The sequence below is a fragment of the Podarcis liolepis genome (assembly GCF_965112155.1).
Source record: "Podarcis liolepis genome assembly, chromosome: 2".
Taxonomy (NCBI): domain Eukaryota; kingdom Metazoa; phylum Chordata; class Lepidosauria; order Squamata; family Lacertidae; genus Podarcis; species Podarcis liolepis.
In genome coordinates this window covers 11352531-11377653 of record NC_139555.1, presented here as the reverse complement: position 1 = coordinate 11377653, position 25123 = coordinate 11352531, and the positions used below count along the sequence as shown (strand labels likewise).

At 48.1% G+C, this 25123-nt stretch overlaps 1 protein-coding gene and 1 long non-coding RNA gene across 2 annotated transcripts in view; one reads left to right on the top strand and one right to left on the bottom strand.

Annotated features, from left to right (window-relative positions):
• The window catches only part of LOC310700740, a 135583-nt gene that overhangs the window by 13519 nt on the left and 96941 nt on the right, over positions 1-25123 (top strand). The gene's annotated exons all lie outside the window — the stretch shown is intronic.
• LOC310700400 (unconventional myosin-Ia-like) overlaps positions 1-25123 on the bottom strand; it is a 60095-nt gene that overhangs the window by 24557 nt on the left and 10415 nt on the right. Inside the window, exons 2-17 of the mRNA XM_083489917.1 lie at positions 20276-20435; positions 18709-18824; positions 18363-18457; positions 16406-16510; positions 15633-15679; positions 14852-14915; positions 13625-13723; positions 12732-12835; positions 10191-10338; positions 8665-8783; positions 7094-7180; positions 6184-6249; positions 5705-5809; positions 4015-4077; positions 1291-1491; positions 665-891 (exon numbers count right to left, since the gene is read on the bottom strand). Coding sequence (XP_083346043.1) covers positions 665-891; positions 1291-1491; positions 4015-4077; positions 5705-5809; positions 6184-6249; positions 7094-7180; positions 8665-8783; positions 10191-10338; positions 12732-12835; positions 13625-13723; positions 14852-14915; positions 15633-15679; positions 16406-16510; positions 18363-18457; positions 18709-18824; positions 20276-20395 — 1766 coding nt within the window. The 5' untranslated portion in view covers positions 20396-20435. The remainder of the gene's footprint in view (positions 1-664; positions 892-1290; positions 1492-4014; positions 4078-5704; positions 5810-6183; positions 6250-7093; positions 7181-8664; positions 8784-10190; positions 10339-12731; positions 12836-13624; positions 13724-14851; positions 14916-15632; positions 15680-16405; positions 16511-18362; positions 18458-18708; positions 18825-20275; positions 20436-25123) is intronic.

Here is a 25123-nt window from a genome sequence, read left to right as displayed (position 1 = left end):
GATAAGTCCAGTAGCAGCCTCATACCCAGAAATGCTTGGGAATTCTGAGACATAAAAAAACCAGTGCAGCCTTTAAAGGTTCAGTTCATCATCTTTGGTCAAAATGGTGCTGAATTACAGTGGTGCCCCGCAAGACGAATGCCTCGCAAGACGGAAAACTCGTTAGACGAAAGAGTTTTCCGTTTTGGATGTGCTTCGCAAAACGAATTTCCTATGGGCTTGCTTCGCAAGACGACAATGTCTTGCGAGTTCCTGCTGGTTGTTTTTTCCTCCCCCCCCCCTTTTTCTAAGCCGCTAAGCCGCTTATCAGCTGATCTGATCAGCAGATAAGCTGCTAAAAGCCGCTAAAAGCCGCTAATAGCCACTAATAGCCACTAATAGCGCTAATCCGCTAATTCGTCAATGGGCTTGCTTCGCAAGACGTAAAAACCGCTAGACGAAGAGAATCACAGAACGGATTCTTTTCGTCTTGCAAGGCACCACTGTATATCTAAACATAGATGAAAGCCTGCTCCTTGGTCCTAGGAACCATCACACAAAATTTTGTTATGAGATCTTAAGAAGTGTCCGAATGCACAGAGAACAATCAGCTTTCCAAAATAAATAGATGTCTATCCACTGTTTCTCTCTCACACACACACGTACACACACACACAGAAATTACCTGATGTAATTAGGGTTCTTAGAATAGAGATTCTTCATGAGGGTGGCCACAGAGGCTTTGAACTGTGAACCAGCGGTGGGTGGACGCTTGAGTGAGGCTTTCTGGGGGTCCCCTTCAGGGAAGAGGCTGCGCAGGAGCACGTGTTTGGCCTTCCACATGGCTTGTGACAGGTCTCTAAAGAGCAGGTCGTTGTTCTTCTCTATGAATCCGACCACATTGTAGGTCACCTGAGGTGGAGAAGACTCAGTGCCTAAGTAGTTCTCAGATACATTCCTAGTGAACACAGTGCATCACCCATTGATGGAGGCACATAGAAGGGAAGACTTCAAGTTGAAGATGAGAGCTCCACAGTTCAGAAACGCTTCTCTGCGTGCTGTCACACAGCAGTAGTTTCCTTCACCTCACATGCTCCCAGCCACATTTCCCAAACCATCCCAAGGGATTCAGGCACTTCAGCTTTAGGAAACTATATTTTAACCCAGGGGTGGTAGCTAACCTTTTCCAGCTCAAGGTTCACCACCTTTCCAAGGGCTACATGCCAGCACTGCAGGGGAGCTACCCCTGCTCTAACCTCCTGTGCTCCCCAAACAGACCCGTTTTTGAGAAAGGCTCCTAGCGCCAATTACCTTGCCAGCATAGTGGTGAATACGGAAGCAGTTTGCATGCAAGCTGTTGTCCATGATACGCTTGTCATTCTGTGTGACCCTGCTCTCGTAGCGTTGGTGTCCCTTGTAGACTTGGTTGAGCTTGTTCAGGAATGTGGCTTCGTTCACCTCGCCCGGGCGAAGGCACTCCTCATCCAGCATGGCCAGGATCCCACCTTTGCCCTACGGAAAGAAGGAACACTTAGAACACTGCAGTGCAGGCTGGTCCACCAGGGCAAATGGGGCACTAACCCACCAACCTCAGTCACCCAACGCGATTTCTCATACAAAGTTTGCAATGCATTTAACTGAAACGTTTCTTTGATGTGTCTAGCAGATCTAGTCTAGATCATGGTTTTCTCCACTGTGGTGAGAAGTGTACAGTCATGGAAGATCTACCCACTCTGGAAGAATGGCAGATGAAGGTGATAGACTACATGGGACTGGCTGAAATGACTGGCAGAATCCGAGATCAGGGGAAGGAGACGGCAGAAGAAGATTGGAAGAAATTTAAGATCTATCTTAAGAGACATTGTAAAACTAATGAGTGTTAAACTGTTGCGGCTATAGAAGTAAGCGGATTACAGCTGTAAAGATTAGGTTAAAGGAAAAGAAAGGATTATAATTAGATTAAATTAAGGGTGAGGAACTAAATATTTGAAATTGGAATGCAGAAAGGGGAGGTATGAGGAGGTCGGTGAAGTAAGTTTTAAGAGAATAAGGATTTGAAATTATACTTGTTTATTTTTGTGTGTGTTTGTTTGTATTGTGTGTGATTTTATAATTTGTGAAAACTTAATAAATATCTTTTTTTAAAAAAGAGAGAGAGAGAGAAGTGTACAGTCATACCTTGGGTTACAGACGCTTCAGGTTGCATTTTTTCAGGTTACGGACCTGCAGAAACCCGGAAGCACCGGAACGGGTTACTTCCGGGTTTCGGGTGTCGCACATGCACAGAACGCGCCGCTGCAGGTTGCAAACGTGCATCCCGCACGGATCACGTTTGCAACCCGAGTGTCCACTGTAACTTCATTTCCACTTTAATTTTAATTAGTATTTTCCAGACTGGCATCTATACACATTAACAAGCAAATCCACATTTTATGCAAATCTGTCTCTTCCTTTGCCCTCTGTTTGGCTGATGCATAAGTGGTTATGATAACACTTCACAGGGAGTAAGGCCCACTGAACTCAGTGGAGCTTACTTCTGAGCAAGCAGACATGGGGTGTCTTCAGCTCTTTCAAAGGCCTGCTCTTCTCTTTGCCTGCTCCTTGCAGATGCAGTTAAAAAAACAACAACACATCATGGTTGCTGGCCTTTCCAATTCCTCGTCCACGGCCCTTCTTTCTGCTTGTTAGCCTGTCTCCTCTGTGGATTGTTTTTCTTTTCTTTTCTTAAAAAAAAATAAGCCATCTGTTTGTGAAGTACTCAGCCCACTGAAGGGAAGGACAGGAACCTAGAGCAGTTTTCTTTGGTGAAAGGCAAGGCTGTGTTCTTTGGCCTCCTTCTCCACCACTCTACTTCCACACACACACACACACACACACACACACACACACACACACCTGAAGATAGATTCATGCAGGGCTGAGTCTTGACCCTTGTTGGCACTCATAAAGCACTGGACAGAAATGAGTGCAGAGAAGGCCAGATTATCTACGGCGAAAATGCCAGAGTGTGCCAGAGTTGTGAAAGAAAAAGGAGGCATTGGATCAAGGTAGGCAATGATGGGAAAGGAAGAGTGGAATTTGCTGGGCAAGAGACTGAGTGGTGGTTGTTTTGGTCACAGTAACCTAGCAAAAGACAGCTTTTCATTATTGAAAACCAAGAGGTGTGAGGACTTAGCCCTGCATGGAAACATTGCCAACCACTCTGTTAAGTTTTTATTGCGTGTGCTGGGGCAGGGACCAACTGCAGTGGCAAAGTGAGAGGGCACTCTGCACATACTCAGAGACACTTTTCCCACTTGAGACAATGAAACCTGCCACAAGCTGGGAAGCCATTTACCATTCTCCTCAGCACTGCTCACCTCCCCCCCCCATGGGAACTTCTCTGATTACATCTATCCTGGGCAGTCTCCCCTCCAGGCCCTGAGCACAGCCACACCTGCTAAGATTAAGCAAATGCAACCAATGCCATGGGGTTATGTAGCCTCCTTGTCCACTTTGTTCTACCAGTCTTATGCCTAGTTTTTCATTTGTTCTGCCACTTTCCCTGGAGATAACCTGCTGTTTACCTCTGAATCAGAACAAATGTCAATCCGCAGAAAAACTTATTGATGTTTGCTCCGATTCAGTGGTGGCAGCAGGACAAGCGGAAGTGTGGATGAGCCCTTAGAGCAGGGGTAGGCAACCTAAGGCCCGGGGGCTGGATGCGGCCCAATCACCTTCTCAATCCAGCCCGCGGATGGTACGGGAATCAGTGTGTTTTTACATGAGTAGAATATGTCCTTTTGTTTAAAATGCATCTCTGGGCTATTTGTGGGGCATAGGAATTCGTTCATTCCCCCCCCCCCAATATAGTCCAGCCCCCCACAAGATCTAAGTGGCAGTGGCTGAAAAAGGTTGCTGACCCCTGCCTTAGAGACACAACATGAGCACTGGAAGCGAAGAAAGGCCCTGAAAGGGATGAGGTCTTGGATTTATGGGATTGCAAGTCTTCTTTCTCTCTCCACTTTATTCACCATTGCTCCCGTAACAACTTACATCCTCTATCAAGTTGCAGATTATGCTGTTATCGAAAAAGTCCACAGGAGTCCAAGCAATGCCCTGGGGGGGGGAGAGAGAGAAAGCATGTTGTTAGCAGGGAAAGGAGGCCCACAATGTGGCTTTCATCACTAGGTAAAGGTAAAGGGACCCCTGACCATTAGGTCCAGTCGTGACCGACTCTGGGGTTGCGGCGCTCATCTCGCTTTTTTGGCCGAGGGAGCCGGCGTACAGCTTCCGGGTCATGTGGCCAGCATGACTAACCCGCTTCTGGCGAACCAGAGCAGCGTACGGAAACGCCGTTTACCTTCCCACCAGAGCGGTACCTATTTATCTACTTGCACTTTTATGTGCTTTCGAACGGCTAGGTTGGCAGGAGCAGGGACTGAGCAACGGGAGCTCACCCCGTTGCGGGGATTCGAACCGCCGACCTTCTGATCAGCAGGTCCTAGGCTCTGTGGTTTAATCCACAGCGCCACCCGCGTCCCCTGGCTTTCATCACTACTGCTTACCAAAGTGCCACAGGAGCGTGGCAGGGTGAAGAAGAAGAAGAAGAAGGAGGAGGAGGAGGGGGGGGGGGTTTGGACTTGATATCCTGCCTTTCACTCCCCTTAAGGAGTCTCAAAGTGGCTAGCAATCTCCTTTCCCTTCCTCCCCCACAACAAACACTCTGTGAGGTGAGTGAGGCTGAGAGACTTCAAAGAAGTGTGACTGGCCCAAGGTCACCCAGCAGCTGCATGTGGAGAAGCAGGGAAGCGAACCCGGTTCACCAGATTACGAATCCACCGCTCTTAACCACCACACCACGCTGACTGGGTAGTTGCAAAGCTCTACCCACCCTGGCTAGATTGACTCCACCACTGCAGCTCCAAACTCACTGCCCCATCCCATCAAGTGGCAGGGAGGTGGCACCACCCCACCGCTCCCGATGTGAGTTGCAGTAGTCTAACAGCATCCGGGCAGGGGCCAGAACACAGGTTCTCAGCTCCTCACTCTGTCTCGTTAGGCATCCTGGCTCCCACTTTGCCCAACCAGATGCTTGAGAAGCCCACAGACAGGACATTAGCACAAAAACTCTCTCCCCTTGGTTGTTCCCTAGCAAATGGTATTCAGAGGCTTGCAGCCTCTGCTCCTGGGAGCAGAATATAGTCATCACGATGACTAGTAGCCACTGACACCTCCTCCTCTTGCAAGCAGGGCTTCCACATAACAAGGGTTCATCCTGGACAGGAAACCTGTTCTGTTGTAACAAATGGACCATCCCAACTACCCCCCCCACACCAACATTATACATCCCCCACCTCTTTTTTACATACTATACTATATTTGTATTTTCCTATAAAATACAATTGCTTCTCTGATCTTATGGTGAATCCTAGAGGTTATTGGCACCTGTACATTTAAAGTTATTTGTTTAATAGACTATTGTAATTTAATATTCTGTTGGAAGCCACCCAGAGTGGCTGGGGAAACCCAGCCAGATGGGCGGGGTATAAACAGTATATTATTATTATTATTATTATTATTATTATTATTATTATTATTATTATTATTATTATTATTCCTGCACTGTTTGTTTGTGTGTGTACATACACACACACATACACACAACCTTGTATATATAACCTATTCTGTTAATACCCTTGCCCCTTGCCTATGAACCAGGCCTGGCTCTGGCAAAATTGTCTACCTCCCGGATGTATTCCTCTTGTTCCTCCTTCAGGGTCAGCAGGATGAAGATTTGCTGCAGCTTCTCGTTGCAGTAATTGATAATGAACTGCTCAAAGCTGTTGTCCTACACAGGGGAGAAGGAGAAAAAATAGAAACTTTGAAAGCAAAAGAACCCCAGGTAAAGGATGCATACATCCTAGATCGACTCCCACATATAAAACCCTCACCATATCCCCTAAGCCTGACTCTCAGCCCTGATGTCTCCTCGCAACATACTGTAAACCCAGTTCATGTTTGTGCTCCTCCATTTAATACACATAAACAAGACATAGAAAGATAGAGAGGTAGCAATGCGCACATAACACATGAACATGTACTCAGAGAGAGCACCTTCTCATATCTGAAGGCACCAGCCTGCCCCAGAGTCAGACCCACTTGCCAAGACCCTGACCAAATCTCTGCCTTTAGAAGCAAGGACCAGGAATATCCACTACTCACCTGAAAAATCTCAAAGCCATAAATATCCAGGACACCCATGACTTTCTTGTGCTCAGTCGTTGTCACCTAGAAGAAGAAGAAGAAGAAGAAGAAGAAGAAGAAGAAGAAGAAGAAGAAGAAGAAGAAGAAGAAGGTGTGCTGAAAGCATTCATACTTCCCAGTCTCCCCATGTCATTTAATTGGGGATAGTTACCATCTTGTTTCTCTCTTCCTAATCATGAATACATATTTTCCCCCAAAAAAATTTTTGCCAGTGCCTATATGAAAATGCATCATTTAGCTCAATCCCACCCTTGCTCCAAAGCAGCATATTATGGCAGTGGTGGTTCTACAGATGTTGGTGCTGCTGTTTGACTCCAGTTGACATCAACCTCTCCCAGAATGCATAATGGTGAGGGATGATGAGATGTGGTCTAGCAACACTTGGATGGCCGCAAGTACTCCACCCCCCATGTATGGGTTCTCTCACTAAGCCAGATATGAAAATAAGGGAACTTTTGTGAATGACCACATTAGCTGAGTCATAAACCACTGGGTTAAACCACAGAGCCTAGGACTTGCCGATCAGAAGGTCAGCGGTTCGAATCCCTTCGACAGGGTGAGCTCAGTCCCTGCCAACCTAGCAGTTTGAAAGCACGTCAAAGTGCAAGTAGATAAATAGGTACCGCTCCGGTGGGAAGGTAAACGGCGTTTCCGTGCGCTGCTCTGGTTCGTCAGAAGCAGCTTAGTCATGCTGGCCACATGACCTGGAAGCTGTATGCCGGCTCCCTTGGCCAATAAAGCGAGATGAGCACCGCAACCCCACAGTCGGTCACGAATGGACCTTTAAACCACTGCTTTAATACATTGGATATTGAACTCATTTTCACTGTTTTAAGTCAGGTGGATCATATCCACCGCACACACTCACTTTGATGCTCTCGTTGATCCTGTTAACGAGCCAGTTAAATAGCCGGTTATAAACATTCTTTGCTAGGGCATCCCTCACATAGTAACCCTAGGAAGCAAGACAGAGACTGTTAGACCATGAAACACACAGACCGTTCAGGAAGCTGAGAGCCCTGGGCCAGAGTGATAGCCACTGCCTTGGGAAGAACTCAGCCCTAAAGCTCCCAGGTCAGAACCATCCTGGGTTATAGCTATCTGATGAGGGCATGTTTTACACATCCTAAGTATACTGGTCCGAAACCAGTCTTAGAATCATCACTGTAACTTGTAAAATTATGATAATTTAACAGCTGCTCTACAGAACTGCCATTCCTAGAACTGAAAGGAGAAAGTATGACGGGAGGGGGGGGGGCGCGAGGGACATACTACATTCATAGGTAGTTTTGTGCCCTACAGCAGCCTGGATTTCAACCGGGGATGTCAGAGTTCCGTCAGAAATGGAAATTTGAGCAGTGTTCGACCACAGTCAATAACTGAAATCACACAAGTGAATATGTATGCTATTCAGCATGATTGATTTTTTCAGTCAGCAAATGTTACATCAATAATTATACCATATTGGCCTGAATATAAGCCTTACTTTTTCCCCAAATTCTGACCATGAAAAGTTAAAGTTTGGCTTAATTTCGCGACCTTACAAAAATTGGCTTTTATGATATCGCTGCTGAAACAGACATACGTGTGTGAGTGCCTACAGAATTTTAAGGGAGCAACTTATATTCAGGTATTATCTTTTTTTCCTCCCCCCCCCCTTGAATTTTAAAGGTGTGGCTTACATTCGGGTGTGGCTTATATTTGGGCCAATACGGTATTATTTTCTGCCTTGTTTTTGATGTTTCCCTTCTGTCACAATGCACTGAATTTAATTGCAAAATTAACTACATAATTAATTGCATTACATTTGACCATAACTGCTAGCGACACAAATAACGTAGGATTGGCCGGAAGCCGAACTGCAGTGGAACAGAAACAGTGCTGATTGCAAAAGTCACAGGATGGGACAGAAATCACTGCATCCTTACACCCCTAATTTCAACATCTGCTGAAAGGCTCAGTATTGTCCACACTGATAGGCAACAACACTCCAGGATTTAATGCAAGGTCTCTCCCAGAAAATGGTCTAACACTGAGCTGTGGCTCTTCCCGCTTCCATAAAGAGAGTGTCACCTGCAAGAAGGCCCTGCTCCCTGTAGCTATCAGGCTAACGTCAGACTCCTGCACCTTGGCATTTGCATACTGGAGAAAATGAGTTAGCACACCAGTGCTGATATGTCTGCAGTGAGATGCAAAACACAGATTCTAGCATGCAGCAGAATATGTACATAAATGACCTGCCACAGTATGAAGTGGCTGGTAAGAAAAACATGAGCAAGAGACCTCCACCCATTGAACTGGTTGAGAGGACAGGCTTGAGTCTCTGTGAAACAGGTTTGTTTAAAAAAAAAATGGAATGGAAATACAGCAGAATCAACATTTTTGCACGGGAACTAATGACCTAACGGAAATCTGCATGTACTTCAGCTCCACACTCACCTGTGAGACCGTTAGTGTTGTCACCACCTTCTCCTGATGGGCTTCCACTGTGCGAGAGCACAAAGCCTGCTCCAGGGCAGTTTCGCTCAATTGGATCAGCTGACAGATCTCCCGCACAACTGCAAAAGCAAAGCGGGAAGTGAGTTCCTCTCCCTGGTACTGGAGACACATTGCAATGCAGAGAAATCAAGGCAGGGAGGCTCAGCGGGGATCGAAGCAGGAGTTTCCCAAGCTCAGGCTGTCTTCTACCAATTACTGTTCCATTCATTCTAGTGGGCAGGGATAGACAAACCTGCCCATTTCAGCTGTTCTCAGTCTTGTTCTCCATATTTATACATCAGTCTGGATTACTTTCCCCCCAGTCATTGTGAAAAAATTGTCAGCATTTTAGTGCACATTTATCCTAATACAGTATAGGTACCGGTATTTTGTCTACAACCTTCCATAATTTTTGTGGTCAGCAATTTCCCTTAAAATAACACATTCTTGAAAACTGTTTTCACAAATACGTGCCTTCTTATGCACACCTTCCCCCAATTTGTGCATTTCTTAGCAGCACCGAAGTGAATGTGTATAGAAGTCCTGAGCTGACCCTGCTCTTGGCCTCGCTGATGTAGTCCGAAGGAAGGCAGAGCAATCGGTTTAGCACCAGCTTGGATGCAGGAGTCGCCAGAAGGAGGCATACAAGGCAGTGGCGTAGCGTGGGTTGTCAGCACCCGGGGCAATGCAAGTAATTTGCGCCCCCTAACCCGTGGATTTGCGCCCCCTAACCCGTGGATTTGCGCCCCCTAACCCTAACCCCCAGATGTTGCGCCCGGTGCGGCCGGCCCCCCCTGCACCCCCCACGCTACGCCACTGATACAAGGCACCATCCAACCATCTTAGGGACTCCACTTCGGTTTTGTGTAGAGCAGGCTTCCTCAAACTTGGCCCTCCAGATGTTTTTGGCCTACAACTCCCATGATCCCTAGCTAGCAGGCCCAGTGGTCAGGGATGATGGGAACTGTAGTCTCAAAACATCTGGAGGGCCGAATTTGAGGAAGCCTGGTATAGAGTTTATTCTTTAGCTTTTTCTTCTCCCAAAGATATCCCACAAGGCAGCAGAAGTTTAGAATCAGTCTTCCTTCACCTCAATTAGATCAGTAAGAGTAGACAACTTCCCCCTAAGAGGTTGTTTGCCTGCAATTATTTTTATTCCTGCCACATGCAGCAGGTTGTGGAGGGAACTCGCAAAGTGATGACGTCCCATTGGGTTACTAAATGTTGCTAAATGGTACAGGGCAACTGATGTTCCAACTGCATTTAGGAAAACCCTTTTAATTCTAAACCCATTATGGCACCCTGGCCACCGGGTGTATCATACCATGGAACTGAGACTATTAAGCCAATGGGACACAGGCTGCATGCGCCCACATAACACCTGGGGAAAGATCTGGTTCTCAAAATCGTGAGCTACTATGGGGCAATCAGCCCTGGGCCAAAATCTGTGTGGTAATTCTGGAGATGACCCATCCTGCCCTGCTGACCTTTGTCATCCTCGATTCCACAAGCTTCAGCTCCACTGGCCTGAAATTGCTGCCCCAGCTTTAGGTTGCCAAGTTTGAGGACGACAGCAGCCACCTCCAGCACCGCTGTGATCTCTGATGGGGAGAAGCCAATGGCTCGCATAGCATCCTTCAAGAAAAGCAGCATTAGGGAGCAGGGTTAAACACAGGAAAGCCCTCAGGTGAGCTCCCTATGGACCACAGCAAAGCCTTCTGTGCATGAGCATGTTGAGATCCGAGGCAAAACCCAATTATACTTTCAGGGCCAAAAATGGATGTGTAAATGGCGCTGTGGGTTAAACCACAGAGCCTAGGACTTGCCGATTAGAAGGTCAGTGGTTCGAATCCCCGCAACAGGGTGAGCTCCCATTGCTCGGCCCCTGCTCCTGCCAACCTAGCACTTTGAAAGCACATCAAAGTGTAAGTAAATAAATAAATAGGTACCACTCCGGCGGGAAGGTAAACGGCGTTTCCGTGCGCTGCTCTGGTTCGCCAGAAGCGGCATAGTCATGCTGGCCACATGACCCAGAAGCTGTACGCCGGCTCCCTCGGCCAATAAAATGAGATGAGCGCCGCAACCCCAGAGTCAGTCACGACTGGACCTAATGATCAGGGGTCCCTTTACCTTTATCTAATGGTGCTCCCAGGCAGGTGTTTAATATGATATCAGTGCTCCTTAATGGTCCACGAGACTTTCCTGGATTCAAAATGCCAGTCCATACTCCCCTCCCCCCATCTAATCCTGGTTTTCCCGTTCTGGGGAAAATTCAACAAAACTGCCACCAACTTCCTATTTGCAATACCTCAATGACCCATTTGCAACATTAAGCCCCTGTCTCTGAAAGCACTCTGGTTAACTAGAGAGAAGGATTTGGGTTGTACAGGCTCTAATATGCCATAGGGCAGGTCTGTGGATTCACAGGAATATACAAGTGGGACCTGCAACAGAATGCTGCTATGTGGCGTGCGTGCTTCTGTTCAGGGCTCCAGTCACCCATGCCCCTTTCCAGGATATTCCCCCCACACACATTTCCCTTCCCACACATTTCCCCTTCCCAGTTTTACACACATACACCAACAGTCAGTAAGGATTTCATAGCTCCTGAACATGCTCATACCCAAGAGGCAAGGTGAGGCAACTGCCGCAGGGAGCAGGATCCCCAAGGGGCATCCAATCCCAATGTCGATCTTTATCCCCCATCCCTATTCTTGATTTAGATCTTCACTCTCCCCTACTTCCCTGGTGGGGGGGAGCACCATTTTGTGGTTTGCCTCAGGTGACAGAATGTCCTGAGCCGGCCCTGCTCATACTTCATGGTGTGGCGTTCTCTATGTCTCTCATTTGTACTTCTACGAACCTTGCGTTCCGCTAAGAGCTAGTCCACACTTCTGCTTATCCCCATACCTAGAAAGCATGGGCCCAGCAGTTGTCCTATCCTATGTTTTCCAGACCAGGGTCTGAGCAGTTCTGCATCTGCCCTGTTGCTTAACCTGCTCTTTAGTGCTAAATTGGAACAAATGGCAATATGTGGAAACTCCAATTGCCATTTGTTCCGATTCAGTGCTAAAACGCAATTTTTCCTCGGGGAATAGTGATGGAGCAAAGGGAAGTGTGAATGAGCCCTAAGTCCAGACCTTTCAAGTGTCCCTATTTTCCCAAGGCTGTCCCAGATGCACAGAAGCCATCCTGGTTTCTGATTTGATACCAGAATGTCCCACTTATCCATAGGACGACCCTATGGAGAGCCAGTGTGGTGTAGTGGTTAAGAGCGATGGACTCATAATCTGGTGAACTGGGTTCGATTCCCCACTCCTCCACATGCAGCTGCTGGGTGACCTTGGGCTAGTCTCACTTCTCTGAAATCTGTCAGCCCCACTCATCTCACAGAGTGTTTGTTGTGGGGGAGGAAGGGAAAGGAGAATGTTAGCCGCTTTGAGACTCCTTAGGGTAGTGATACAGCGGGATATCAAGTCCAAATTCCAATAATAATAATAATAATAATAATAATAATAATAATAATAATATGTTATTTATACCCCGCCCATCTGGCTGAGTTTCCCCAGCCACTCTGGGCGGCTCCCAATCAGTGTTAAAAACAGTACAGCGTTACATATTAAAAACTTCCCTGAACAGGGCTGCCTTAAGATGTCTTCTTCTTCTTCTATTTTCATCAGACAAATGTTGGAGGGTATGGAGTTATGTGACCCCCAAGCCATGGAGATAAGTAACTATACAACCTTTAGAAGACACCTAAAGGCAGCCCTGTGTAGGGAAGGGTTTTTTTAATGTTTTATTGTGTTTTTACATATGTTGGAAGCTGGACACCCCTATTTTCATCCGAGAAATGTTGTTTCATCCAAGAAAAGTCTTCAAAAAACTCCCTCCTGTTCATGGCTGCATGCATATAGGTTAGATGAGGACAAAAATCACCACCATTACTACCACTACTACATCTTCTGCCACTCACAGACCAGTACAATTTACACCCCAGACCCCACTATGGCACACAGCACAACTCATACCTGAACAGCTCTGAAATTGGCGGCGTCATCCATACCGTGCAGGCTTGAGGCCTCCCTGTTGAGGTAACCATAAAGGCGGCAGTCTCGTTGCAGCTTCAGCTGTCCTGTTGAAGAGGAGGAATCATTGTCATGGCGTCTGTGGTTCTCACCACTCCTTTATTCACAGAGCCCCCCACCCCTGTGTTAAGGGAGGCCATATTCTGATGCTATGATGTGTCCCCCACTCGCCAGACTCAACCACCCCCACTCAGAAGTAAATGGCCAGAGTTCTCTTCCCTAACGGGGCCACACACACTTGGCCTAGAATGCAGCCCTCTAACTCTGCCATTGTGTGCTTTACGCCCCGTCATAGCTGTCAACTTACAGATTTGAAAATAAGGGACCAGCAGCCTCGAAAATAAGGGATCAGCAGCCAAAATAAGGGATTTTCAGAGCACAGGTATGTTCAACTTCTGAGCCCCTCTGAGCCAAAGGCAGAAAGCCCAGCCAGCAGCCAAACGAAGCCTCAAGCGGTGGTTCCCACAGCACAGCAACCCGGCAAAGGGGATGCAGCAAGGGAAACTACTGTCACCTCTCCGCTGGGAAGCGCTGAGCAAAGGCGAGTCCCTAGGCAACACGGCCAATTTGATCGGCACAAGGCATGCAAGCTCTACCCCCCCAGTCGTTCTTAAACTCCTTATTGGGTGAGCAATGCAGCCAAGCAACACAGTTGGAGCCTCCCTCCTCCCTGGCCGGCAGGGAGAGAGGGAGAAGAGCTGCTTCCTTTGAAACCCGGGAAAGTTAAGGGACATCATCAATAAGGGACAGCAGCGGGACACGGCGCTGGGATAAGGGACTTTCCTGCCAAATAAGGGACGGTTGACAGCTATGGGCCCCGTGCATGAAAGACGTACTGAGCAGCTCGTCAGAGCCTCCAGACAACAGCTGGTAGAAGATGTGGAAATTCCTCTCGCCCTTGACATGATGAACCACCCGGGATTTCTCTAGCAGGTCTGAGAATAAATGGAAGGAGGAAATGAAAGAGGTAAGTGTTGGACGGGCACCATCAAGGCCAAGCTACAATCTGTAGCATCTCTGGATATTCCTAGGCTCCTGAAAAATCTTGTAGCCTGGCAGTGTGCCTCTGAGGATAAACAGAAGCACAGAGCCTGTTGCCTTGAAAATGTTGCTGGACAGGGAAGCCAATGGGATGTCCAACTCTCCTCAGCCCCATCTAGCATGGCCAATTGCCAGAGCTGGTGGGACCTGTGGTCCAAAACGTCTGGAGAGCACACATTCTAGGGTTGCCATATGTCCTCTTTTCCCAGGACATGTCCTCTTTTTCATGGGTAGAGTCATCATAGTGATCCATAGTTAAAAGTAGAAGTTGGCAAATGTGTCCTCTTTTTTGCAATATGGCAACCCTAACGTTGACTAGATACTAGAATATAGGTGTGCGTCTTAAGGTTGGGGAACCTATGGCTCTCCAATGTTGTTGGACTCCACCACCCATCAGCCCCAGACAGTATGGCCAATTGTCAGGTGTGGTGGGAGTTGCAGGCTCCAGTTCCAGCAACTGGCCAAGAGGATGAAATCCCGTTTCTGAATAATAATAATAATAATAATAATAATAATAATAAATTTTATTTATACCCCACCCTCCCTGGCCAGAGCTGGGCTCAGGGCAGCTAACACCAGTAAAATTACAATTAAAATATAATAGGGGGGAATCCCAATTTAAAATACAGGTTAAAATGCAATTTAAAATGCAGCCTCATTTTAAAAGTAGCCCATAGATGAAAACCATAAAGGGAGGGAAACATACGGGGAAAGTGAGTCCAAACCAAAGGCCAGGCGTAACAGCTCTGTCTTGCAGGCCCTGCAGAAAGATATCAAGTCCCGCAGGGCCCTAGTCTCTTGTGACAGAGCGTTCCACCAAGTCGGGGCCAGTACTGAAAAGGCCCTGGCCCTAGTTGAGACCAATCTAACCACTTTGAGACTTGGGACCTCCAAAGTGTTGTCATTTGTGGACCTTAAGGTCCTCCGCAGGGCACACCAGGAGACGCGGTCCCATAGGTACGTGGGTCCTAGGCCGCATAAATTCTGACAAACTTTATCAGGGTCTGGTATCTCATACTCACAATTGCTGATGACGCCGCCCAAAGGATCGCCCTTGAAGTCAAACTCAATATCCATGTATTTGCCCTAAGGAGAAGAAGGGAATGTGGAAAGCAGTTGAAGCAAAATGAGCTGCCTGTAACCCCTGAAGGATGTGATACTGAGTCCACCCACCTTTGGGAATTGAGTTCCTATTTTTTAATTCATTTTTGCTTCAGAGTGGCCCAATTTACAATGCAGATATAGGGACTTGGTGATTTAAAATTGACAGATAGCAACAGTCAAACTACATGAGACATGCTTACTTTCCCCAGTGGAGCAAGTAGCAGTTTCAGTGGGGATCTAGATCAGGAAAATGGCATTCAGGGGTGGGTGCTTTCCCTCTCTCCCACAGTGCAAATGTCTCAAGCAAAACTATGGCCTCTCCTCCAAAACAGCAGCATTTCTCATTTTAAAAACAACAGTCTTCTTGCCCTGACAGATGCCAACCAACCACATCAAGCAAGATTTCTTCAAGTCAGAAAGCAAGACTTCACAACCTTTTCTCATTTCCATGAAGAGTAGAATAACAATAAATGATGTGAAACAGGTGAATATTACCTGGACATTTGATTAACACCATTTACGCAGGTCACGTCAATCATCTTTTCTTAGCGTAGTATTTGAGTTGTAGAACTTTGACGTAGGAGCAGATCTGAGTCCAGAATTCTTGCTCTCTCTTCCCACCCCACCCTCTTAAGTGGCTTCACATAATTCTTCACACACAAACTCTCCCAAAACATTCATTCCTCAGCAAATACTTACAAATCGTGAGGAGTTGTCATTGCGAATGGTTTTGGCATTTCCAAAGGCTGCAACAGGGGATGAAATCGGTTATTAAAAGGGTTGCATGTTTACCCAGGAAAGCTTTGCCCACCCCTCCATGTGGTGGAGAGCCAGTGTGGTGTAGTGGTTAAGAGCCTTGTAATCTGGTGAACCGGGTTTGCGTCTCCGCTCCTCCACATGCAGTTGCTGGGTGACCTTGGGCCAGTCACACTTCTTTGAAGTCTCTCAGCCCCACTCACCTCACTGAGTGTTTGTTGTGGGGGAGGAAGGGAAAGGAGAATGTTAGCCACTTTGAGACTCCTTAGGGTAGTGATAAAGCGGGATATCAAATCCAAACGCTTCCTCCTCCATGACATTAAGAGGTCTTCTGGACTAGATCGTAGAGGCAACGTATCATGGCAGGAGTGGACCAAACAGGTATGGAATAGTATAGAATTCAAGGACTTGCTAGACTACAGATTGTGAAAACTCAAAGGTTCTCAAAAGCTCAAGGCCAAGACAAGTTGGTATCACTAATGCCACGGGCACTGTCCAAAATGTGGCTGTAACATTTACACAACTACAACAAATGCAAATGAATACAACAGAAGCTTTGGCTTCAGTGGGGACATCTGGATCCCTCACAAGTAATGAGCAACAACTGCGTACAATTAGCGTCCTTATCAAAAGTGCAAAAGAGCCTTGATACTTTGCTGTCCCAGAACACAGCCCTCTCTATCCCATTCATAGAGAAGAAATCAGCATGTACATACCTTCCAGTACTGGGTTCGACTGAAGTAATTGTTCCTTGACACGATTCACCTGTTCCCCTTTCCCACATACAGCTGCCACGTATGACATCATCAGCTTGCTGGCCTCTGAGGGTACAGGAAAAGTGGGAGGAGCAATGACTGGGGCATGTATGAGAAGTACTGAGGTGGGGAGCTTAATGAGACTAGAGGTAAGAGATCCATTCTTTAAGAGTCAAAAGCAGTATTTCCACCAACCTCAGTGCTGATCTTAGTACTGTAGTGTTTAGATTACAGATCCCATAGACTTTAAGTGTCCTGCCGCAGGTATCATTCAATGTTAGATGACTAGCACGTGGATATGGTTTGCCCAAAGTGGCTTTGCAGGTCCAATGGAGAGGACTGGCAGTCCTAATTAAGCCTTAGGGCCAGAGGTTCCCGCTTCTGGATTATACTGTTGTTGGGAGATGTGTGCATAATTGTTTGCATAAGCACATAGTCGGATTTCATGCAAGGCAGGGGGGCATTTTCAGCTGTGAACAGCCTATTTATATCTGTCTATGTCATTGTTTCCCAAACTTGGGTCTCCAGTTGTTTTTGGACTACGACTCCCACCATTCCTAACTAGCAAGACCAGTGTTCAGTGATGATGGGAACTGTAGTCCAAAAACAGCAGGAGACCCAAATTGGGGAAAGACTGCTCTATGTGAACAAGGAGACTGGGGGGTGAGGGAACCAGGTGGAACACAGGCTGTGGTAATTTTTGGATAGTGTCAAGGGCACTTCCCAGCAAAAGAATGCACATGGCACAGAGTTAACTGTTGTCAAAGATATCACAGTCACTTCTACAGCTCTCAAGAACTATGCACACCCGCTTGGTGTCTTAGGCAGCTGTTCCAATGTCCATGCCCTATGGAGCAGTTTCAGCAACTGGGAACCATTCCCCCTCCACCACTTTATGCACCTTCCCCCGATGGGCTGCGTGCACACAGCTGGAGACTGCACCTGCATGGAAACGTCCTCTGCTCATCCCTCTTCAATTCCCTCCTGGTTCTGGGAGACAGTGGTTCAGCAGAGGGTGGGGAGCACCCAGACCTTCACTTGCCTGGCCTGCCTCTTCCTCCAGCTCAGAAGCTTCCCCTCCCTCCGACTCCTGCTTCTTGGCTGGTACAGGTCCCCGCAGACCACTGGCCCCCTCTCCCAAGTCAGACTCCAGCCCCCACTTCCCCTGGTGCTCACTCTTCAGCATCCTGCCATCCCCTGACAGTAGCATGTTACATGATATGAAGCCGTATCAGTCTCTTTAGTGCACACTTCCTCTGTTGCCCTTCAGATGTTGTTGGACTCCAAACTCAGTCAGCCCCAAGCAGCATGACTAGTGATCAGTTGGACATCAGTTTGGGGAAGGCTGGCCACCTTGACAAACTACATAGGACTCAGATACATTAGGGGGAAAGTACTGTATTTTTCCGTGTATAAGACTAGGTCATTTTACTTTAAAATTATGGGGTCTGTGGGTCATCTTATACATGGGGCAATCTCCCCCCTATTTTCTTAAATTGGAGTCCCTAAAAATAGGGGGCTTCTTATATTGGGGGGGGGGGCGTCTTATACAAGGAAAAATACGGTAGTTATGAATGTGTTTTAACACTGTGACACCAGATGGCACTGTAGAGCTGAAATCGGAACTTATGAAATTTTCCATTGTGAGCTTTAAGACGGGTTTTCCCCCAGGGTGTTTTTTATAGCTGCGTAGATGCAGCCAAACAGAAACACGCCAACATTACTATATAAACCCACCACTCTGCTAAGGCCTGCCATGTGTTGCTAGACTACAACTCCCATCATCCCTAACCATTGGCCATGCTCGCTGGGGGCTGATGGGAATTGTAGTTCAGCAACATCCGGAAGCTCACACATGTCTCCCACCCCTGTTTTATGACGTTCTCCTCCCTCCCTTGAATAACTCTTTCTCACTCACCTGTTTTGCCAGCCCCGCTCTCTCCAGTGATAAGAATGCATTGGTCTTTGTCCTGGTCTCTCAGTGAGCGATAGGCATCATCTGCTATGGCATAGCTATGTAGACACAGTGAAGAAGCATTAGAATAAGGTTACCAGATTTTTTCCAATGAATCTAGGGACATGTTTCAACTTCAATGGATTTTGTATGGGGACTGATTTGTAAATCCAGGGACTGTCCCCGGGAAACGGGGACGCCTGGTAACCTTACATTAGAAGGGCCGGCTGGCTGGCTTGCTACCAGCCTCCCATTCCTCAAAGCTGTCACATACACACACACGCCAAACTCCCTTGGGGGTCTCACTTACATGTGGGGTTTTACCGCAAAGAAGTTACAGTTCTTATACTCCTCCACTATCTCTTCCGTGTAAATGGGCAGCTGCTCGTACGGGTTCACAGAGATCACCACGTTCCCGATGTATGTCTGTCAAGGCAGGAATGTTGCTATTATGAACAGCAAGATGCTGGCAGTGCATCTGGGGTGAAAGAGTAGGGTGTCCTTAATAAACACCCACAAGCAGTGGCGTAGCGTGGGTTGTTAGCACCCGGGGCAAGGCAAGTAATTCGCGCCCCCTAACCCGTGAGAGAGAGTGAGTGAGCCAGGTAGGGGCAGATAGCTGCGAGTGCGAGCGTGCCCCCCCCAGATGTTGCGCCTGGTGCGGCTGGCCCCCCCTGCACCCCCCACGCTACGCCACTGCCCACAAGTCCAGCTCCTGAGTCCTCTCCCAGCTTCAGACATATCATGCTCCCTTGTCACTTCTGAAAAAAGTAGCTAAGCTGGCCAGTACAAAAAGGTAAGGAGGTCAGGGCCTTTTCTGCCTCCCCATAATTCAGGTATTGAATTAACCAGAGACAGTATGGTGTAGTGGTTAGCATAATAGAATAGGACCTGAGAAACTAGGGTTCAAATCCTCAATGGGCTGAAGCTGAGTAAATGAATGAGTCAGTTCCTGCTGCCCCCTCAGCTGACTTTCCTCCAGCTTGTTTTCCCTCGGCCCCTGCTTCTGTTACCACAGCGCCACCTCTCTCTTTCTCCATCCCCTGGGATGAGGATTGCCAAATGATCAGGGGAGGAAACGCTGCTTTGGTCTGTATTGTTGTTGTGCCTTTAAACCCCAGCTTCTTTTTCAGGAAACTACAGGAGAAGCTTTTCACGGCACAAACTTGATAATGTATGTGCATCGTCACTCACTGTGAAAGGCACAGCTACAGAAGCCTGTTGGAAAGTTGGCATGCTTCGTCCTGCACAGCCAGTCAGCTGTGTCTCTGGACAGGAGCTGCAATGGTTGTTGCCTATTTCTCTATACAAAAATACACCTAGGCTGCAAAGCTATACATGTTCTCTAGGGAGCTGACGGGAGAAAATATGCATACGATTGGACTGTGCATGTCATACTGTACAGTGCCTCATGTTTCCCATTCTGAAGTTAAAAATAGGGATGGAGGACAAAACCAGTATGTATATAATGCCTAATATGTCAAATTTTCATTTTCCAAAGCAATACGAGAACTGAAATACAGCCATCCTTTGAAATTCACACGTATCCAAATTTTGCGACGCAGTTCTCCAACGAAACCATGTTTACAAAAAACGCATTATATTAGGGGAATTTGCTTGCAAAAATGTGTATATGTTTGGTGAAACTGCATATAAAAATGAGTTCGGAGAAATGTTCGGAGTCCAAATGAATTTTCATGAGGATTAAAAGGGGGGAGGGGAGAGAACCATAAATTGCTGCGAAGTGCATAGAAATGTAATTAAGATTTGAAAAATGAGAAACGGAGAGCACCAAAATTGACAGATCCTTCCATCCCAGTTAGAAAGGCTGCCACCCAGTTCCGTTACCCCCCCCCCCCAATCCCTGCCGCTCTTACATAGATTTCCTTATGTTGGAAGCGCTTCTCCAGATTCTGCATTAACGTATCCTCTGTCAATGGGTCCAGAAGCACCAGGTCTCCTACCCTACTGGTGTCAATTGCAGTATCGGCCTCCATGGCTGTGGGAGAGACAGGAATTCCAGACACGAATGCCTACCTGCAAGGCAATGGAACAGCTAGGTGAGATCCAGATAATCCTGCCACAGAACCAGAAAGACCTCTCCTTAGTGACATGTGAAAAGCTCTTGGCTCATACAAAGCCAGTGACAATGCAGGAGGGTCGGTGAGTCTGCAAACCTCCAGATGTTACTACAGCGTAGCTCATGGGTAGGCAAACCAAGGCCCGGGGGCCGGATCTGGCTGAATCGCCTTCTAAATCCGGCCCACGGACGGTCCGGGGATCAGCGTGGTTTTACATGAGGAGAATGTGTGCTTTTATTTAAAATGCATCTCTGGGTTATTTGTGGGGCCTGCCTGGTGTTTTTACATGAGCATAATGTGTGCTTTTATTTAAAATGCATCTCTGGGTTATATGTGGGGACTGACTGGTTTTTTTAACATGAGTAGAAGGTGTGTTTTTACAGTCATACCTCAGGATGAATACACTTCGGGTTAGGCATTTTCGGGTTGCGCTCCGCGGCGACCTGGAAGTAATGGAGTGCGTTACTTCCGGGTTTTGCCGTGCGCGCATGCGCAGACCGTCAAAATGACGTCACGCACATACGCAGAAGCACCGAAACGTGACCCGCGCATGCGCAGATGCACGGACATGGGTTGCGTTCGCTTTGGGATGTAAACAGGGCTCCAGAACGGATCCCGTTCACATCCTGAGGTACCACTGTATTTAAAATGGGTTATTTGTGGGGAATAGGAATTCGTTCATTATTATTTTTTCAAAATATAGTCCAGCCCCCCACAAGGTCAGAGGGAATGTGGACTGGCCCCCTGCTGAAAAAGTCTGCTGACCCCTGGCGTAGCTCACCATCCTTGGCCTTGCTGACTGAGGCTGATGGAATCTGGAATCCGACAACATCTGGAGGACCCTGGATTCCTTGCCCTTGCTGTAGATGGGTACAGTGGTACCTCGGGTTACGTTACCTTCGGGTAACGTAATTTCAAGTTATGAACGTGGCAAACCCGGAAGTGTATACTTCCAGGTTTCGCCGCACACGCATGTGCAAAAGCGCTCTATCGTGTCATGCGCATGTGCAGAAGCGGCACCTCTGGATACAGACTTTTTGGGGTAAGTATGGACCACTTTGTATCCGGAGGGTCCACTGTATTATGCAAGAGACACAAGGGGCGGGGTGTTGCTTTCAAGAGCAACTGTGTACATAAGACCATCTGCATTGCAGGGAGTTGGACTTTATGATCCTTGGGGTCCCTTCCAACTATGGTTCTATGATCTATGCTAGATGGTGGTTGATGGGAGTTAGAGTCCGACAACATCTGGAAAGCCACAGGTCAGTCACAGTTGCTCTTAGATATTTTTTGGGGGGAAATATCTAATTATTGAAAAAATGCTCCCATAAACAGAGGTGAAATCCACAATGTGTGCTACAGTTTAAGTAAATATCCTGGAGACCCTGCCTCTGTTTTTATGTTCCATTATCTTGTTTCAGATGAACTGAAAGCACCCTCCCTGTTACGATGTAGTGAGATTACCGCCTGATTAGTGTGAGTGGGTCTATTACGGCGGTTTTACGAGAAGTGGCTCCAGATGGGATTTGACACAAGAGAACAGCTAAAATGTTCTTTAATGGCTATGTATGTTCATTTTCAGAATGGGCCACTCACTCATAGAGTTGAGATTCAAGACCAGTGTCTCTTTGGCAGATTGTATTTGAGAGACAGCAGCTTTTGGCAGCTGGAATAAGCAGGGAAATAGAGTGCTATTGGTTGGGTGAAGATGAAGAATGGTGAGGCCTGGACAGAGTCTCTCTCTCTCTCTCTCTCTCTCTCTCTCTCTCTCTCTCTCTCTCACTGCTTCCAGGCGTCTTGCTTATTGAGCATTCAACCTAGAATCATAGAATCTTCGAGCTGGAAGGAGCCCAACCCCCTGATCTGTTTGCAGAGAGATTACCAGTGTTTCCCAACCGGTGTTCCGCGGCACACTAGTGTGCCGCCGAACATTGCCTTGTGTTCCGTGGGAGGGAGACGGGCGAGTCGGGCGGCGAGAGGCGGGGCGGCGGCGGCCAGCACACGCGGGGCGGCGAGCGAGCGAGCTCCCACATCCCATCGCCGCTCGCTTCGGCCGGCCTACTGGAGGAAGGCGCGAAAACCCGGCGGGCTTTTGGGTGGGCGCCAAGCAAGAAAGGCGGGAAGGCTCTGGTCCCTCCCCTCCCGGCGGGGCTCCCGCACGCACCTTTCTGCGCCGCCGCGTCCCGCCTGAGCAGCAACAGGAGGAGGAGGAGGGAGGCCAGCGCCGGCCAGGTCCCCCGGGGGAGCGGGCGCTCCGGGCTGCTCACCATACCCCGCGTCTCGGGCGCAGCAGCCGGCAGTCCAAATGCATCCCGAGCCGCGCTGCTCTCGCCTTGCCTCCTTCTTCGCGCCTCCTCCCGGCTCGCGCGCCGTCCCTGCGCGGATCCGTCCAGCCTCCGGCCGCCGCCGCCGCCCCCTCCTCTTCCTCTCCTTCCCCCACCCACCAACCCGCACGGCGCGCTCCCACCGCCCCCGATGGGCGCAACCACTTCCGGGTCCGCTGCAGCCGCCCCTTCCCCGCCTCCGGCAGCCGAAAGTCCCCCAGCGGAGCCCGTCTGGCCGCTCCCCCCGCTCCCTGCCCACCTCCCGGTGTTGAGGCGCCCTCTTTCGTTGCTTCGCGGGGAGGGAAAAAACTTTAACTTTTGTGCGTCCCTCCCGGCGTGACGCTGCGCGCTGACGTCACGGGGCGGGGCTTTAATGGTGGTGTGCCGCGAGATTTTTTTCCGGTAAACAGGTGTGCCGTTGCCCAAAAACGTTTGGGAAACACTGGATTAGGCAACACTGGATGGTTTACAGGGAGGTTAGACATCATTGCTTTGAAGAAAGTACTGCCCCACACTTTCCACTACATTTCTCCACCCCTTTCTTCAGTGTGAAGGGTTCAGGTTTCCTTCCTGGGCAGCAGGGAGAGGAAAGTGGTGTGTTGCACTAGGGCTCCAAACCAAATGTAATTGCACGTCCTGAATTTTCCAATATGTAGTTAAATCCCACCCAAAACACAGTGAGAGTCTGAAAGCACCCTCTCTTTTTTTTGTAGGTCTGATATAGGACTCAGCTACATTAATAAAGACACAGCTATTTGAATGTGCTATAAACATGCAACACCAAGTGGCGCCAGAGAGCCAGAAATTTTAAAATACAATTTTGCACATATATTTTTTCTTTTGTTATAAATTTCACATTTCTGACTTATTTATAGCGTTTTCCCCCTATGTGTAGATCCACCCATAGACTAAAAGACCAGCTGTTTTACATGAGTGCCCCTTTACCTCTACTTAAACTCTGCTTCTCCATTTGCAACAAAGCAATAAATATTCAGGGGTCCAGCCTCTCTATTTTCCTTATTCAGTGAATGCACACGTGGCAGGGCGCAACACCACAGCACTACAATTCCCAGAGTTCCATGAGAAGAGGCATTGGCTGTCAAACTACTCAGGGAATTGCAGCTCTGGGAGAGGAACACAGCTCCCTGTGATTGCTTAAAGTGGTATCACGGGGTTCAAAATGAATGCTGTGAATGTAGCCTCTGTGTTGCTTCAACACAAAAACAAAGCATGACTGAATATCCAGTCTGTGCTGCACCATAATGAAGGGAAGCAGCAACAATAAGGGAAGCACATGCAGGGAAGGCTAAAAGGTTGCCAGCTCATAAGTGCTTTGTGAGGAGATGCTGAGTGCCTTCCCTACCACCCCCACCCCCACCCTTCCATCCTGCCGGGTGCCATTGATTCCTAGGCCAGCTGACAGCTGTTGGCGGCCCAACTTCCTGCTCTGAGTCACTGGTGTCCTTGCAAGCCTGAGGTGGTTCTTCCCAGTGGTATTAACCTCTTCGTGGCTAGTTCCAAAGTCTAACCTAGAAGAGAGCACTCCGGAGCACTTTCCTCCCTGCAAGCCAAACTCACAGCTGCAGTTAAGTTGGCAATCCTATGCTTCATTTACTCGAAAGTAAGTCCCATTAAAAACCAGTGGGGCTTCCAAGTAAACATGGCTAAGAGCAAGCTGCACAAATGCGACTTGTTTCAGAACCCAACCTTGCACCACTGCTGCCTCAGCACTGGTGCAAATGTCCATGGATTTGTCTAATCTGTTTTTTTAAAGTCATGCAAGCTAGTGGCCAAGGGCAGACCATGTTAAGGAATTGTAGCTTTGTGAGGATTAAACCACAGTTCCCAAGAATCTTTAGGGGAAATAATAGGCTTTAAATGGGCTTTAAAAAGCATGTCTTTGTGTCCTGCTACCCTTCTTTTATGGGGCTCCAAGGTGCAGTTTTACCTTTGAGATAAGTTCACCTGAGAGGCAGTGACTTATAAGAGATGGAGTAGGTTAGGACAGGGGTCTGCAACCTTTAAGACAAGAAGAGCCACTTGGACCCATTTCCGAAGAAAAAACAACAACTGGGAGCCGCAAAACCATTGCGACATTTAAAACAAATATATCTCCGGAGCCACGATCTGACAGCGGGCGGGAAGGTGACGTCGGGACGGTGCGTGACTAACGCACGCACCGCCCCCATGCGACGTCACAGCCAGTACAGCGCCCGCCACAGTGAGGAGTGTCGGGGCGCACAATGCGCCTCCTCCCCTCACTAGTATCCGCCCCGGAGCCGCAGCAAAGATGTAAAAGAGCCACATGCGGCTCCGGAGC